We start from the raw sequence: 17,538 nt of genomic DNA on the forward strand, positions 1-17,538 counted from the left end.
CTGCTTCTCCTGTATTTACCTGCCAACACCTGAGTTCCAGGTTCCTTTTCCTTGGCAAGAGTGGAACGCGCCCCATCAAAACCCTGGGCGTGCATGTGTATTCTGCATGAATGCTAGCCCCCTCCTGCTGTTTCGGGTACAGGTTTGAATGCATAAATATCTACTGAGTGGCTGGAGGTTAGGTGCATACAGAGGGACACTATCGGAGAAGGCTTGTGAGCACAGAGTGTCCAGGACATAGGACTCCCTCTGGAATTGTGCCCAAGGGCATGCAGAGGGAGGGGTAAAAGACAGTGGCAAGTCATGCAGTGCTACTGAGCCATCTGTGTGATCCAGGGGGTCTAAGAGCATCTTCCCATTGCGTGTGGCACTGGTGGGAGTCTTGTCATTCTGCAGGCTCTGAGCAAGTTGCTCTGGCCCTGCGGGCTGGCAATGGGATCCGGAGCCTTTCACCGCAGATGGAGGCTAAGAGCTGTTCTCGTCTGATGGCTGCATGGGGGCCTGCCTGATGGCAGCGTGCCCACGCAAGCCCCCTAAATGGCACGAGCAGAGGCCAATGACAATGTGCCATGGCAGCTGAACTCCCCTCTCACCCTCCGAATCCCCACTGAAGAGCCATGGCGGGGAGCTCGACCTGCCCTGACCTGTGCTGGTCCAGCTCTGCAGTGCCTGGTGCAGCTGGTCCTCTGAGCAATGCTACACTGAGAGGCAAGCTCTGCAGCGGGGCCGTGTGTGCCTGTCTGCTCTCCTCCACCGGCACCTGTCTCCCTAGAGCCGGCCCCGCAGCCAGGCATGTGCCTGTGTCTCTGGGCTCCCCGACGCAGGTTACTTGGAAAGGACTTTCCCACTCTTTCGGTGGCTCGGAAAGGGAGCCGGGCTGGGCACCGCTGTGCACGGTGATGTTACGGCTTCAGCTTAGTGCTGAATGAGACGCTGGAGCAGCCTCACAGATGCTTAAACCCTCAGCCCTGTCTCTTTAAAAGCACCCACAGAGGAGCTGCGCCGAAGGGCTGTATCCTAACCTGCCAGAGAGCAGGCTGAGGAGGGACGGCAAACAGCAAGCTCCTGAGTGAAGCAGTCCCTGGGCTGTCAGTCTGGCTGCGTGGCTTCTTCCAGGAAAAGGGCTCTTCGAGCTCCCTTTGATTTATTCCCGATCTGTTATTTAGACTGTGCAGATATAATAACGCACGAGCCAAGCGGCATCTGTTCCCAGCGAGCAGTATCAAGGAGCTCCATTAATCCCCATGATGGATGGGGCTGGGGAGGGGAACGGTCTGTTTCCCATTGCCCAGAGGAGGGGGGAAAGTTTGGCTTATGCTGCCCGAGCGGTGAACAGGCAGCAGTGCGAGTCGATGGGGAGCCCCGCATGCTGCCCGGGGATGGATTTCGCTTCCGAGGCCAAGTCTCGGGCGGGACCCCCACCGGATCTCACTGGAGCCTCTGGAACTATGGCCATAGCGGAAATCCTCTGTCGGGAGAGCATCCTTCATGGGCCTGGAACGCGCCGGCTCGTCTGTTAAATCCATCACATCGGCCCCACTTCCCACACATCCCCAGCTGTTTAACCCGGCCGCCAGGGCACTCCTTGTTGGACAGTCTGTTCCCTCTCTCCAGAGGGCCGTCTTTAAGGGAGCACTCCTGCCTGGCTGGGAATTTGGGCGGGCGGGGAGGAAAAGGGAGAGCCACACACAGCCTTCTGGCTGGTGGGAGTCAGAGGTCAAGCCAGTGTTAGTTCAGGCCATTTGAAGCAAACTCCTCCCAGGAGACCTGCTGCCATGGAAGCTCCCTGGATCAGGTTGGGCAGCATTAAAGTGGAACCGGGAATTCAAGGCAGGATTGTTGAAATCTTGCAGCCAGCCACCCACTGTCTTATGGCTGGCTTTCCCCTTTCCTGTGGGGTAGAAGGAATGGGCTGTAGCTGGCTGCCCCCAGGGCGGGGGATTCCCTCCAGTCTGCCATTCTCTGTGCCCGTTTTGCCGTGCCGTTTTCCCAGTGTCCGTGATGCACCAGTCACACATTTACACTGGGCAGGGTAGGGAGCATGGCCCTGCTGTTCACACATACTGCCGGCCTGAACAAACCACCTGCACAGCGTCCTGGGGGCCACCTGCACTAGAAAAACCGGTACCTATATCGCGGCACCCGCGCTAACCCGTGAGCATTAAAAAGGGCCGGGTGGGGGCGCGGAACTGCAATGAGACAGGCTCTCAGCCTCCTAGTGTAGACCAGCTCCTTGGTTGGTCACCGTCTCACGGAGAGGGAGTGGAGGAGATGGACTCCCTTCCCTGGCTCAGATGAGAAGAGCCGTGGGTAGCTGGGCAGGGGGCAGAGAGGGTGAGCGAGTCGTCCCCTGCAGCAGCTACGCTGCCCATCATGGCAAAGGAACATCAGATGCTTGAGCTCGGTGCTGCTGGGAGCCCCTCGTCACCCATCTGACAGATTGATCGGCTCCCCTGGCTCTTTAGCAGAGCACCCCACCTCTCCCCCTGACTCCACAGCTTGGATTAGGGTTTCCTCGCCAAGCAACACACCAGGCCAGGGGTGACTCTTCCTGATTGCTCAAACCATGTCATTCCTCCCTTTTTCCACGAGAGGGCGCGCTAGGTCACCTTGCTAGCACTGCAGGGACTAGCCTGGGTGAGCAGCGAGCATGCAGGCATGGCCCTCCTAGTGCCCTGCCCCGCTGTTACTGCTCTGGCCAGGGGCGGGTGGGAATGCTACACTCACCGGTTGGGGGGAGAAATAGGGGGGCCTGGCCATGAGACCTGTTGCTGTGTCCGGCTGAGCAAAACACGAGGCAAACTGCTACACAGAGAAAGCCACAAGTGCATTTCAAAGCCCAGGGCCAGCTCCACCCACAATGTAGATCTGTTCGGCTCCATGGAGCCATCAGCTGAGGACCTGGCCCGTACCCCATGGCTGTGTGAAGCGAGAAGGGCTCACTGAGACTCCCCCAAGTTAGAGAGCAGAGAGCTCTGGTCCCCCCAAGTCCATTTCCCAGGGGCCAGGCTGGCTATTTCCCTGCAGTACAGGTCAGCGGATGTCCGGCCCACAGGGCGGGGCGAGGAGGGTTTGGGACGGCGAGGAAGAAAACGTGCAGTGGTGGAAATAGCCTGATGAGATCTTAACCCAGCAGGGAATTGAGGAACAACCAGTGGGGCCCCTGGACGATGGAAAAGGAACACTTGAAGACGATAAAGTCATCACGGAGAGACTAAATTAATTCTTTGCTTCGGTCTTCACGGCTGAGGATGTTAGGGAGATTCCCAAACCTGAACGTCTTTTGTAGGTGACAAAAGGAATTGTCTGGGGACAATTGTCTGGGGAATTGTCACAGATTGAAGTGTCACTAGAGGAGGTTTTGGAATTAATTGTGAAACTTAACAGTACCAAGTCACTGGGACCAGATGGCATTCACCCAAGAGTTCTGAAAGAACTCAAATGTGAAATTGTGGAACTATTAACTATGGTTTATAACCTGTCCTTTAAATCAGCAACTGTACCCAATGACTAGAAGATAGCTAACGTAACGCCAATATTTAAGAAGGGCTCTAGAGGTGATCTGGCAATTACAGACTGGTAAGTCTAATGTCAGTACCAGGCAAATTAGTTGAAACAATAGTAAAGAATAAAATTGTCAGACACAAAGAAGAACATAAATTGTTGCACAAAAGTCAACATGGTTTCTGTAAAGGGAGATCATGTCTTACTAATCTATTCTTACTAATCTATTAGAGTTCTTTGAGGGGGTCAACAAACATGTGGACAAGGGGGATCCAGTGGACACAGTGTACTTAGATTTCCAGAAAGCCTTTGACAAGGTCCCTCACCAAAGGCTCTTACGTAAATTAAGTTGTCATGGGATAAGAGGGAAGATCCTTTCATGGATTGAGAACTGGTTAAAAGACAGGGAACAAAGGGTAGGAATAAATGGTAAATTTTCAGAATAGAGGGGGGTAACTAGTGGTGGTCCCCAGGGTCAGTCCTAGGACCAATGCTATTCAACCTGTTCATAAATGATCTGGAGAAAGGGGTAAACAGTGAGGTGGCAAAGTTTGCAGATGATACTAAACTGCTCAAGATAGTTAAGACCAAAGCAGACTGTGAAGAACTTCAAAAAGATCTCACCAAGCTAAGTGATTGGGCAACAAAATGGCAAATAAAATTTACTGTGGATAAATGTAAAGTAATGCACATTGGCAAAAATAACCCCAACTATACATACAATATGATGGGGGCTAATTTAGCTACAACTAATCAGGAGAAAGATCTTGGCGTCATCGTGGATAGTTCTCTGAAGGTGTCCACGCAGTGTGCAGCGGCAGTCAAAAAGGCAAATGGGATGTTAGGCATCATTAAAAAAGGGATAGAGAATAAGACAGAGAATATCTTATTGCCCTTCTATCAGAGGTGAAAGTAAGCTGGTACGCCTGGGTACAGCGTACCGGTAAGAGCCGGTGCTCCATACCAGGACCGGCTTTCCGAGAGGGCAATTTAAAGCCCTGGGGTACCGGCGGCAGGGCTGCAGTGGAGATTTAAAGGGCCCCGGAGTTCCAGCCGCTGCTTCCCCCCCCTCTCCCCCCGGGGCCCTTTAAATCCCAGCCTGAGCCCTGCTGCCAAAGCCCTGGGATAGCGGCGGTGGGGCTCCAGCGGGCATGTAAAGGGCCGGGATGGTAGCAGCGGCTGGGGCCCTTTAAATCCCCAATGGAGCCTGGCTGCCGCTACCCCAGGGCTCAGGCAGCAGGCTCAGGCGGGGATTTAAAGGGCTCGGGGCTCCGGCAGCTGCTTCCACAGCAGAGCCCCAGGCCCTTTAAAGCTCTGCCAGAGCCCCAGGGTAGCGGTGGCAGCCAGGAGCCCCCAGGACTCCTCAGTGATTTAAAGGGCTCAGGGCTCCGCTGCGGTAGCAGCAGCTGGAGCCCTGGGCCCTTTAAATCGCCCCGAGCCCCGGGGCTCCCAGCCGCCTCTGCAGTTGGTAGCTCGGGAGTGATTTAAAGGGCCCCGGGGCTCCCAGCCGCCACGACCGCAGCTGGAGCCCTTGCCCTTGGCCCTGGGGATTTAAGGCCCCGCCTCTTCCAGTTGAGGCCACGCCCCCTGCTCAGGACTCCGGCGTACCGGTAAGTCCTCTAACTTACTTTCACCCCTGCCTTCTATAAATCCATGGTATGCCCACATCTTGAATACTGCTTACAGATGTGGTCCCCTCATCTCAAAAAAGATACACTGGCATTAGAAAAGGTTCAGAAAAGGGCAACTAAAATGATTAGGGGTTTGGAATGGGTCCCATATGAGGAGAGATTAAAGAGGCTAGGATTTCTCAGCTTGGAAAAGAGGAGACTAAGGGGGGATATGATGGAGGTCTATAAAATCATGAGTGGTGCGGAGAAAGTGAATAAGGAAAAGTTATTTACTTGTTCCCCCCCCCATAATATAAGAACTAGGGGCCACCAAATGAAATTAGTGGGCCACAGGTTTAAAACAAGTAAAAGGAAGTTCTTTTTCACTCAGTGCACAGTCAACCTATGGAACTCCTTGCCTGAGGAGGTTGGGAAGGCTAGGATTATAACAGGGTTTAAAAGAGAACTGGATAAATTCATGGAGGTTAAGTCCATTAATGGCTATTAGCCAGGATGGGTAAGGAATGGTGTCCCTAGCCTCTGTTTGTCAGAGGATGGAGATGGATGGCAGGAGAGAGATCACTTGATCATTACCTGTTAGGTTCACTCCCTCTGGGGCACCTGGCACTGGCCACTGTCGGTAGACAGGATACTGGGCGGGATGGACCTTTGGTCTGACCCAGTCTGGCCGCTCTTATGTTCAGCAGAGCCAGGCCTGTGATGCACCCCTCGGGGAGTTCCTCCAGCTCCCCTGGCTAAACCATCTCTGGGGCTCCCTGGGCTGCTGTGTAAAACGCTTCTGAGGCCTCTTCCACTCCCAGCACTGGGGTCCAGAGCATGGGGCTTTCCCGGCCCAAACAGAGCACGCACAAAGTTCCCCGCCCTCCCCTGGAGTCTCACCGACCGGGGGGCTTTCCCTTCCCAGATGGCTCTTTACTTCTGCACTGGTGTCCTGGAAGACGAGACCCTCTTCCGCCACTACGCCCTGAACGTGCCGCTCTACACCCACTTCACCTCGCCCATCCGCCGCTTTGCCGACATCCTTGTGCACCGGCTCCTCTCCGCCTCCCTCGGTAGGTGCCTGAAGGGGGCCGCCTGATCCGGGCTAGTGGAGTCACAGGCTGAGAGGCTGCTGCCTGGAGCCTCACGGCTGGGAAGGGAAGACCCAGAGGAGGCGACAGGATTCCTGGGTTCTGCTGTGGATTTGGACAGACCCTGTATGGGCGTGGACTGGTCACTCAGTCCCTATGTCCCTGGCCCCTCTGCTCACTGCAGCTGTATCTAATTCTCCAGCCTCGGACCGGGCCCCCACTCTCTTGTTCTTCAGCAGGTTGTGGGGATCTGGCCTCCTGTGAAGCAGGGCGGAGGGAGTGTAGCTACCTTGGCAGGCTCTGTCTGTACAGTGGGGATTCCAGTTGCGAGCTGCTCAGGGGTACTGGAGCACACCTCTGGGGAATGCCAGACTCCTGGCGCCCTAGGGTGGGTGCTGTCCCCATCCAGGCCCTTACCACCAGGGCGCTCACCAGTCATTGTGGCTTGTTTCCCCCCCAGGCATGGGATGCCCAGTCCGGATGAGAAAGGAGGCCATCCAGAAGCAAGCAGATCACTGCAACGACCGGAAAATGGCTTCCAAGAGGGTGCAGGAGCTCAGCGCCGACCTGTTCTTCGCCATCTTCGTCAGGGTGAGACCACAGCCACCGCTACGCTAAATGAGCTAGCGGGGCCTGGAGTTCTCCTTTCGGCCCTCAGGCATCGAGATGATTCCTTGGTTCCCTTTGGGGGCGGTCTCTGAAGAACACCCTGGCACTAAAAGCCCCCTGTCCTCACCTGTCAGGTGACCCTGTCCTATGGGTCATGGCATGCTCTGGAGCCAGTCCGGCTGCTGCTAGCTCTGTAGGTGATCCCTGGCCTGAGCAGCCGTTGGCTCTCCTCCCTCTTGTGCCCCAGAAGGAGCAAGTGCTGCTTCTGGCTTCAGTTCTGCTGATGATTCTCCCTGTCATGTCTAACAGGGTCATGGGCCCTGAGGCCTCTTCCCTGGGGCGGCTGCTCAGAGTCCAAGCAGGGCATATGTAGGTGACTGGGTTTCCACAGCACTGGAGGGCTCAACAATCCTTCCCTTGACTGCTTGGACCCAGCTAGCTCTTAGGAGTGCTACAGTCTATGGGGTGTCCTGGTAGCTGGTGCCCCACAGGGCTGGCTGGCACCCCGGTCGGGACCGGGGAGAGGATCCGCTGCGCTCCCTAGCGGCTGGGGAGAGGGAGCGTTACATCCCAGCAGAGGAGCAATTTACAAACTCCATGGGCGCTGCCCAGGTGGGCAAAGAGTTGTGGGACACTGGGGGATGGTCTCTGGGTGGGAGCCCTCCTTGGCGGTATCTCGCTCGTGACCGTGCATTGTGTTGACAGGAGTGTGGCCCGCTGGAGTCAGAGGCAATGGTGATGGGCGTCCTGAACAAGGCCTTCGACGTCCTGGTGCTGAGTTTCGGAGTTCAGAAACGCATCTACTGTAACGTACGTGCCCTGGAGCGCCGGTTTCCCCCTTCGACTGGCCTTGCCGTTAATCCTCCCTAGCTCACAGCTGTGCTGCTCGGCTGGGTAGTACCGGCTGGTCAAGGCCCTTCTGTGTCCTCTAGCCGGGCTCAGAGCAGGTGCGAAGTACCCGCTGGCAGTTCGACACTCGCACTGCCACCACCAGAGCTGCCCTGGGGCCAAGTGCAACTGGGGAAGACCACAAGGGAGGGGAGGGTGTCTTCGCTGCACAGGGAGCCACCGCACTGATGCGGGTTAGCCTTGCCTGGAGGCGAACATCCCCCCGGATGCTGCATCCCCCACTCTTTCTGCACTCGCCTGTGTGCCTCCGGGGGCACAGCCGGTGGTTCTTTGTGCTGAGACACTCTAGGATTCTTCCCAGTCAGGTGTGTCAATTGCTGGAGAACAGCTCTGTCCTTCAGGGGGAATTGTGGGAAGTCACTGAAGGACTCTCGGCTCTCAAGTGAGTCTGCCTGGATCCTCCCTAAAAAATGGGCGATTCCAGCCCGGGTTAAATCGGAGCCTGGGTTCTTACCGGTCCCCCCCAGACAGGTCAGTTCGCCTGGGCTTAATTCACCTCCAAACCTGGGTCAGAGGGGTTTGTGTGAGGGGCAGGTAAGCACCTGGGTTAACTGCGCAGTGAAGACAGACCCTAAAGAGCAGTGTAGATAAGGCCTCAGAGGACTTCCCTACCCACTGTAGATAAGGCCTCAGAGGACTTCCCTGCCCAGCGGAGCTACTTCTGCATAGTCACACTAATAACTAACGCCATGCAGATGAGCCCGCCACGCTAGGGCAGAGTTAAGGATGAGGGGCAGTGGGAGTTGCTGCGGGACAGCCAGTGTTTGACTGGGTGTTCACTCTAAGAGGTTTAACACCATTTCAACCGTAACAGTCTTGTCACAAAATAGTGTGAGATGGACTGTACCTTTCGATGCACTCTAGTGCCACCAAACAAGACTTCGACGGGAGGCTCACCTCACGCTGCTAGTCTCCTTCAGCTCTGTCTGGGGGTTTCCCATAGACACCCCCAAAGCCCCCATGCAGGACAAGAGCAGAAGCAAAGGAAGCCAGAAGGATCCGTAGCGCATTTGCTTTTATTAAAAGACGCGATTTTGTGTTTTCCAGCTCCTCTGCTTTGCGGTTGTGAGTGCCAGAAGTGGGTAACGATTCACTAGGAATTGTGAAATGAAACCAGGGCTTGGGGCCCAGAGGTCAGGTTGGGGCTGAAATGGGGAAGCAGTTGGTTTTAACTGCATTTGATCACATCATAAATCTGAGACCATTTGGAAATGGTTTGCTGTAGTCTAGCGCCTGCAGTCAGTGACCACTCTATTGCTGACCATGGTATCTTGACCTGGAATGTACAGTGTGAAATATGGCCTGTGGGCGGGTGTATTGCAGCAGTCCTTCATTTCCACCGGCATCTCGAGAACCGTGGGCTGGCTCCTTCCTCCTGGGAGCTTACAGAGCTGGGGGTGCTTTACACAGGGCACTGGACAAAAAGAACTTGGCAGTCATTTACACGCTGGGGGGAGAAGGTAAGCAGCATTGTTCAGCCAGTAGTGTCTTGCTAAGCAGGGTCCAATGAAGCCAGCTAAGCTAGTAGCAGGATTGTGGGAGCAGCCAGATTCCTTGCCCATCGGCGGAGGAGACAGAATTCCTGGGGTTCCAGCACCGCTCCTGGAAGTCAGCGCTTTCCCCAACATGCTGTCTGTTCTGCAGGCTCTGCCACTGACGGGATTCCACTTTGAGAACGTGGGGAAGAAGCCTGAACTAACTCTCCTGTGGGAGCCGGAGACCCCAGAGCAGGAAGCTGCCCCCCAGGTAAAGCCCACACCAGTGGCTCCGTGCATCAATGGCTTTGGAGCGCAACTGAACTGCACAGCCCTTGTCTGCCGATCAGCCCCCTCTGCACTCTCCTCTGACCAGGATCTCTGGCCTTGTCCAGAGTGGGAGTCAAAGGGGTGATGTTAGCTTGTGCTAGCTACGGCTAGTGTGGACAAGTCTAGACTTCAGACTGGGCTCAGGGCCAGATTTCCAGGGAGGCACAGTAGGCCCATGACTGGGGTGCCGGTGTTCTAGGGGCCTCTTACCTCTCTAAAATGTGCAACTTGAAAGTCAGCTGCGGGGGGGGACTGAAGATGCTGCGCCTTGGGGCGCGTAAGGTGTAAATCCGGCCCTGGCTGGGCTCTGGTTTCTCATGGTCCCTGCCACGCAACTGACTCCCGGAGGCCTGGCCCCCAGCCCACTGCTCTAGTCACTGCAGCAGATGGTGTTTCTGCAAGCTCCTGGCCTTCTGGCCTCCATTCGGTGTGCTGCTCCCGAAGGCTGCATCCTCCGTTGCATCCCTGTATTCTGGCTTCTGTTCCCCCAAGTGGCCACCCTCTTCTCTGGTTCACTCCCATTACTGCCGGGCTAGCTGCTCTGCCTCCATAGGTGCTCGTGCTGGGGGGGCTGCCGTACCCCTTGGCTTGAGCTGGTTTCCATTACATACAGGGTTGGGTTTACAGTTTGGTTCAATGGCTCTCAGCACTCCCACTATACAAAGTGTTCCATCACCCTGGCCTGCCTCCCTTTGGGTCCTGTGCCCTCCCTGCTGTGGGCCATGCCTCCCGCTTCTGTGGCCTCTGCGAATGTAATTAATGTGCTGTTTACTGCCCTCTTCTAGATCGTTAATTAAGATGTTAAGCAAGATCAGGTCTGCCTGTGCCTCTGGCTAGACGCCTTCCCCACCTCGTTGCTCTGGCCTTTATCATTCCCCTTCTGCATGACTTTTCAGTCAGGTTTCAGCCCATGTGGCAGGCAGTGCTCAGATCCAATTAGAATGAATGTTTCAAGTCAGATTTCCCCAGACATGGTGTTAATGCTTTAATAGAGTAGAGAAATCTGTCTCCTGTGTCCCCATTAGCTATTAACGCAGTAACTCAATCAAGGGGATTGATTGCATTTGTCTGGCTTGATTAAGTGCTACCTTGATGCCAAACAAAAGTTGGCAACACTTTAAAATAATGGTCTAGTTGATTGCCTTGAAATTCCCGGGGATGAATCCCAATCCCCTGGCTGAGGCTTGGTCTGCACTTAAAGGGGTGTGAAAAATCCACACACACACCCAGCACCAGAGCTCTGCAGACCTAACCCTCGGTGGAGACCCAGATCTGTTGACAGACGAATGCTTCTGTCAATTTAGCTACCATTTTGGGGAGGTGGTGTTCCTACCCCCCTTCCGTCGGTGTAGGCTCTGTCTACGCCATGGGGTTACACGGGCCTGGATCCTGCGGTGTAGCTATGCCAGGATAGCCTCTGTGGCGTGGGCACACCGTGAGAGTAAGCTGCTGCAGGCTGTCCCACGGCAGCACGCTCCCTTTAAAGCTCAACCTTCCACGCTAAGCTGACTTGGCTGGGGAAGGCCCCTGGAACCTGCCCTGCATGGCCCCAATTCATCCTATAGTACAGGAGCTGGGATCACTTACACACTTGCAGGGAGCAGCATGAAAAATGACTGTCCAGCGCGAGCAGAGCCCAGCCCCGGGGCTAATCATTTCTGGAAAGTAAACACTGAGCCATGGAGGGAACTCCTCCATGAATCTTCCCCCGCCTCCTAAGCAAACACTGGAGCCCGCTTCCAAGTCAAGAGATCCCTGTGTCAATAAATCTCTAACCCCTTGAACTGCGGCAGCCCTCCCAGAGCTTTGCTGAAGCAGCAAGAAGCAATGTCACCCTGACATACAGTTGCACCCTCCTTGAGCACAGACTCTTCTCCCTGTCACGCCCTGGCGTTAGCCTGCCGGGCCAGGCAGCACCACCCCCTCAGCCAGGCTCTGCACGATGGGAGGGGCCCCTTGCGCCTTTGCAAGGCTTGGCGGCTGCCTCTTGGTTTGGCTGAGCCCTGCCGGGGAGGGAGAACATCTGTAAAGGCTGTTTGCAAAATAGGTTAAATGTGCAGAGGCTGCTGGGCTCAGGAGTTCCTGCCGCCCGGCCCCGTCTCTGGTGCTGATGGGGGAGCCGGACTCCTGGGGGGCGTTCCAGCAGCCCCCTCCCCCTCCACTGTGTAACTTTGGTAACAGCAGCAAGACTAAGGGGTGAATCACCCTATACCAGCCTCCTGAGACCATCCCTCCTTTGGCCAGGCGCTTTGATGTGAGCACGGCGTTTCATTTCCAGTGCAGTCCCTGGGATCTGAATGCACTAAAGAGCGGCGTAGCCACGGCTGCACCGGTGGCAGGACAGGTCGGCTGCCCCGAGTACAATCCCGTCTGAAACACTTGGTACAGCCGGGGGGCAGCCAGCCTGTGCCCCCGCCCTGGCTGTCCGGCTGGTTTTAGGGCTCCAGCTCAGTGAAAGCTAGTGCGGCTGTGTCTTCCCCAGAGAGAAATCACAGCTGCAGTGTAAGCTGGCCAGCGTAGCAGTAGAGTGGCAGGGCATCTCCCCTGGCGGTCACTCACTGCAGGCCAGTTTGATACACTGGAGTCCAAATCAGACGTGGCCTCTTCCACATGATTGATTCTGAGCAGCAAACAGAATCAGCTGGGAAGATCTGGAGAAGTTTGCCCACTCGCAAGTGCAGGGAGAGAGGCTGGAATGGCTCATAGGGGCGCGGAGTAAAGCTAACGGGCTGGTTCTCCCCTCTCATTATGGGACTGAGCAGGGGCTCTGAACAGGCTCAGGGCCTGTCATGCTGGGGGAATGCAGGCACAGTCTGGGAGAGAGTCCTGGCCCCAGAGAGCTCATCAGCTGTGCCCTCCCCAGCGTGAGAAGCGATCAGGCTTAGTGGGGTTGTGGACAGAAGGCTTGAGGCTAAGGACGAAACCGTGGAATTCCCGATAATATAGCTGGGGTTGTTTTCTTGGGGAACCTCTTATTAGATTCTGTAGGTAAAACTGATCCTCTGCAGATGAAAATAAAGTTCCATCTTTCACGCAGGGTCTGTCTACACTGCAGACCAAGGTGCGTTCTTAACTCCCATTAGCGAACTGGGGCCAAAATAGCAGTGAAGAGACAACGACCCAGGGAAGCTCTTCAAGTTGAAGCCCGTAGAGGAATCCAGGGTTGAATTCGAGCTGTTAACCCAGGTGAAGCTGAGTTGTCATGTCCTCACGAGTACTAGAACCCGAGTGGCTAACCCGGGTTAAGAACACACCTGTTATTCTCCATGTGGCCATACCCTAACTCTCCAGTCGCTCCCTCGCTGCCTAGCCAGGGCCTTTGCTGCTGGAACTGTTGTCGTCTGGCAATTTGCTGGCGTGTGAACAAGTTACGGTCTACAGCAGAACAGTGAATGCGAGATCCTGCAAGTGGTGCTGCGTCTAGTCTTCAGCTGAAATCGCTGGAGCTATTCCCAGCAGCGAGCCTCCCGCCTGGGCGTGCTTGCGGGGCTGGGCCCAGATAGGCTGCTGCTGTCAGGCGGCTCAGCTCCATTGAAATAGCTGAAGTCAATAAAATTACGACGCTGGCAGACTCCCAGTGAGGATCACCAGTGTCACGGAGTCCCTGGGCGCTGCTCTGGAACTGCTCCCTACGCAGCCAAGCAGGACGCTGGGAAAGTCTCCTCTCTGGGAGCAGCCTGTCTGCAGGACTCACAGCTCACCCGGCTTCCACCTTCCTGGGTCTGACCTCGGAGCATTCAGCATCCTCTGCCCCTCCGTGCGGTTCCCACAGCCAGTCCGCTCAGGCGGGATCCTGGGGAAGCCAGAGGGTCCTGCCCCCCAACTCCGCAGTCAGACGTGACTCTCAGCCAGCCAGTAAAACAGAAGGTTTATTAGACGACAGGAACATAGTCTAAAACAGAGCTTGTAGGTGCAGAGAACAGGACCCCTCAGCCGGGTCCATTTTGGGGGGCAGTGAGCCAGACAACCACGTCTGCACTTCACTCCATGTCCCCAGCCAGCCCCCAACTGCCTCCCCCTCCAGCCCCTCCTGGTCTGGGCTTTGTTCCTTTCCCAGACCAGGAGGTCACCAGATTTCTTTAGCTCTCACCTTGCAGGGGGGAAGGGCCCAGGCCATCAGTTGCCAGGAAACAGGGTGTCGGCCATTCTCTGTGTCCAGACCCCTGCACACACCTGCCCTCTAGGGCTCTGCAACAATCATACACCCTTATCCCACCACCTAGACACTTCAGAACTGCCTAGGGGAAACTGAGGCACCCCCACAATATTCAGAGGAAACATTAAGAATTGGCTAAAAGAGGAGGGCAGGTTGCTCTGCATGGCTGAATCGAAGGGTTGATTGTCCTGGGTCTATATTTCCTTCTGTAACTAGTACAGTCAGTTCCATTCTGCAGTCTGCTCTGATATGCTGAAATGTATGAGCTGGCGTTTTCTTATTGAGGGAACGTTTTGAAAATCCCCAGGGTATTTACGGGAATTATTTCTCTTCACCTTTGGTTCAAGTACACGTTAATTAATAATGAAGTAATTATCTGTATTACAGTAGCCCCATCAGGCCCCAACTTAGATCAGGGCCCCATTGTGCTAAGCCCTGACCAGGCCCATAGTAAGAGACAGACCATGCCCCAGATGCTGGAGAGCTTCCAATTGAAATAGAGCAGATAGACACTGGCTGGGAGAAAAGAAAAGTTGTTCCCATTTCACAGATGGGGAATTTAGGCACCGAGAGACTGAGACTTGGCCAAGGTCACACGGGGGGTCTGGCAGAGTAGGGGTAAGAACCCAGACCCCCTGAACCCCACAAAAGTCCCATAACTCCCAGGGCCAGGGTTCTCTTTTCTGATTGCCGTCATCCTGCAGGCTTCTGAATCTCCAGGTTCATTTCAACTGGGTAAAAATGACCCGTGGTGGCTGTTAGATAAGTGTGGTCCCTAGGCCCCAGGCATGCAGACCGTCCTGCTGGCTAAGGCTCCGGGGCAGACGCGCCCGTGCTGATGCTAACGAAGGGGCAGCAGGCTCTGACTGGGCAGCTGTTAGAGAGTGACGCCAGATTACACCCTGGTGTGCGGATGAACAAAGCAACCTGGGTCAGGCTCCTTGGCTGGGAAGGCCCCGTCATGTTTCAGTGTGTTTCCAGTCTAGCTGAGTTCTCATCGCACTGTGTTCCCAGGGGGGCACTCAGCTTGTGGGGAACGTGTCCATGAGCTGGCTGACTTAGTGCCTGTTATCCAAATCGCAGCAGCAAGGAATTAGCCACAGCTTCAGGTTTCACAGGCACCAAATCACCCATGTCCTGTATCAGCAATTCCTCCCGGTCCTTCTGAATCCTCCCTGTGAGATAGCAGATGCCCCAGCCTGCCATGCCGGGGGACCTGGAGCCTCCGCAGGCCACACCTCCCTGTTAAAGCTGAGCTTTCCCAGACGTCTTCTCCAGCCCCTCAGGCTCCCAGCAGGTTGTCAGTGCGGGTAAATGGTTGGGTAAATGCGGGCAGCTTGGCCGGCCCCTGGAGCAGAAGCAGCCCTAGACTAACTCGTTGTTGGAAGCCCGCTAACCCAGGGGCCCCTTTGTCTTTTCTCCCTGACCAAAGGTAATCACCATCTTCACCTTGGTGGAGGTCGTCCTGACGTCTGACAGCGGCCCCCTGAAGTACAGCGCCGTGCTCAAGAGACCGGGCCAGGAGAAGTGAGCGCTACGGGCTCCATCGCTTGCCTGTCGTGACCGCCGCCCCACCATGCCGCCAGACTCCTTTGGACCACCCAGGCCTCGCACTGCTCTACCCTAGCTCCGTGGGGGTGGGGAGGGAACTTTTTAAATGAATTCCGTTTTATTTCCGGTTTGGATTTTAACCTGGGGGGTGGGGGGAGCTTGGGTCTTTCCTGGCTGAGATTGTTGAAGCTGCAGGAACGTTAATGCTGTTTCTAAAACAGTTTTTAGCGTTGTGGTTTTTTTTAGCTTTTTTTTTTTTTTTTTAATGCTGCTAACCGCCGCACCCCCGCCACCCGAGCCGTCCTCTCGGAGAGGGTGCTGCTGTCCCTGGTGCTTTGGGCCGTTCTGGACGTGGGAGAACCAGGGGGCCACCAACAGGTTTCTTGCTGAATTCTGCATCCCGTAATAAAGATCTGGTCGGCGATGGAATGTGTGTGGCGTTTATTTTGTCTCCTTCGGATTCCAAGGGCGGGAATCCTGGGCAATCGTCTTCCCGGCAGGCTCGGGCCTTTCTGCGCTTGCTGTTTCTCAGCACATTGTGAAATTCAAGATCATGCAGCAGCTACATCATCTGCGTTTCCCGCTCCGGTGGTACTTGCACAACAGAAGAGTGGGGGGATGAAGGACGTTTGCTCTTGGCTATCGCAGTCGGTTTGCTAATCTTTCGGTCTGCATGTTTAACAGGAGCCTGTGGCTTTCTGAACCAGCTGCTCACCCTGTGCTGCAGGATAATCCTCTGCCCAGGGATGCCTGGGACTCTCCTGCTAGAGATGACGCTGTTTGCTGGGGTCAGGGTCAATACAAAGGAGCCTGGGGAAAAGCTGCACAGGTGGAGAGCACCTGTCTGTGTCAAATTCAGCAGGGACTCAGAGGCCCCACCCGGATCCTTTTGGGATATGAGAAAGGAAATGCGGGCCCCATCCCTCCTCCTCCTCCTCCTCTTCCCTTCTCCTTCAGTCATCCTACTATGGACAGCAGAAGTGCCAGCCCACTTCCAGACTGCCCAGTGCCTCTGCTCTCCAGAGCCCATCTTGCAGTGACCTCCTTGCCATGATCCCCACGTCCTCTGGCCTTGCCCTGCTTTGACTCATCCCAGCCAGCCTTGCTAAGCTCCTATCACTGCGCTGGGCATTTCAGCTGCTGTTAAACTCCCACGTGAGTCACCGCTCTGCAAGCGCACTCCAGCGAGCGCTGACCAAGCCCTGGCACAAGTCACGGCCGGGCATGCTACGGGGAGCGGAGTGGGAGGGGAAGGGAGGAGGTATGCACAGAAGATTTAAGCCATTAATCATCTGGCATAGACCAAAGTCATCCCACTAAAGAAAATCAGCAGGCCCCAACTCCCTCCAATCATGAGTGTCTCCATCTCAGAAAGCACAGAGATTGCTGAACGCTGTCACCCCTGCAGCATTCGGCCGGGGGCCTGAGCACCAGCTTCCCGGGCCTTGTCCAGAGTGGGAGTCAAAGGGGTGATGTTAGCTTGTGCTAGCTACGGCTAGTATGGACAAGTCTAGATTTCAGACTAAACTGGTCAAGCTAAAACCCCTGTCTTGGTTAGCTTGTGTTAAAGGCAGTGGCTGTGTAACAACAGACTTCTCCTCGTGCTAGTTACCGCATTGTGACAACGCCCCTTCACCCTAGTCTAGGCAAGGCCTGACTGTCATGGGTGGAAGGAGCCTGGCCCAGACTGGCCTTCTAGAGCAGTTACTGCTTCAGTTCAAAGCGGGAGCAGTCAATGGAGCCCTGTGTAGTTTAGGCCCCAGTTCTCTTAGACCCATCTGACCCCTTGGTCTTCATAACGTGGTCCTCTCGCTGCTCTGATGGGCCGGGTGATAGTTAACGCCGTTGACATGGTGTCCCTGAGCACCTCGGTCAACCCCGCCTCTGAATGATCCTGCCCTTTTGTAAAGCCCTTGGAGATCAGCTGATGAAAAGCACCAGGTGAACACTCGATTTGCTCCTTGCAGGGAGTGGCGGGCAGCTGGTGCCTGGTTTCCCATTCTCTGCCGCTTGAGCAGATCCCAGTCCCAAGGTTCCCTTCCCAGCCGTAAAGGGCGAGGAGCTGAGATTCTCAAGAGCAAGACGGCAGCCTCAGAAAGGTGTGCGGCCTGACAACCCCCCCAGATTGACCCTGGGCTCTGCCCTTCCCTCGGGGACCTGTTCCGGAGACTTCGTAGGTCTCACCGTTGGGAAATATTTCCAGCCATTGAGCTGAGATTCCCCATTGTAGAATTCCTTTGGCTGATACCCCCGTCCCCTGCAGTGTTTTCAAGCTGTCCTTGCCCCATAGCGCTTGCTGCAGC

The 17,538-nt window shown here is 55.4% G+C and overlaps 1 protein-coding gene across 3 annotated transcripts in view; it reads left to right on the forward strand.

The window, feature by feature from the left end:
- Positions 1-15,664, forward strand: part of DIS3L2 (DIS3 like 3'-5' exoribonuclease 2) — a 280,283-nt gene extending 264,619 nt beyond the window's left edge. For all 3 annotated transcript variants that reach the window (XM_077826263.1, XM_077826264.1, XM_077826265.1), the window contains 5 exons: positions 6,040-6,187; positions 6,666-6,796; positions 7,520-7,624; positions 9,368-9,469; positions 15,117-15,664. In XM_077826263.1, coding sequence (XP_077682389.1) covers positions 6,040-6,187; positions 6,666-6,796; positions 7,520-7,624; positions 9,368-9,469; positions 15,117-15,215 — 585 coding nt within the window. In that variant the 3' untranslated portion in view covers positions 15,216-15,664. The remainder of the gene's footprint in view (positions 1-6,039; positions 6,188-6,665; positions 6,797-7,519; positions 7,625-9,367; positions 9,470-15,116) is intronic.
- Positions 15,665-17,538: the final 1,874 nt, after the last annotated feature.

Source organism: Eretmochelys imbricata, chromosome 9 (genome assembly GCF_965152235.1).
Source record: "Eretmochelys imbricata isolate rEreImb1 chromosome 9, rEreImb1.hap1, whole genome shotgun sequence".
Lineage (NCBI taxonomy): Eukaryota > Metazoa > Chordata > Testudines > Cheloniidae > Eretmochelys > Eretmochelys imbricata.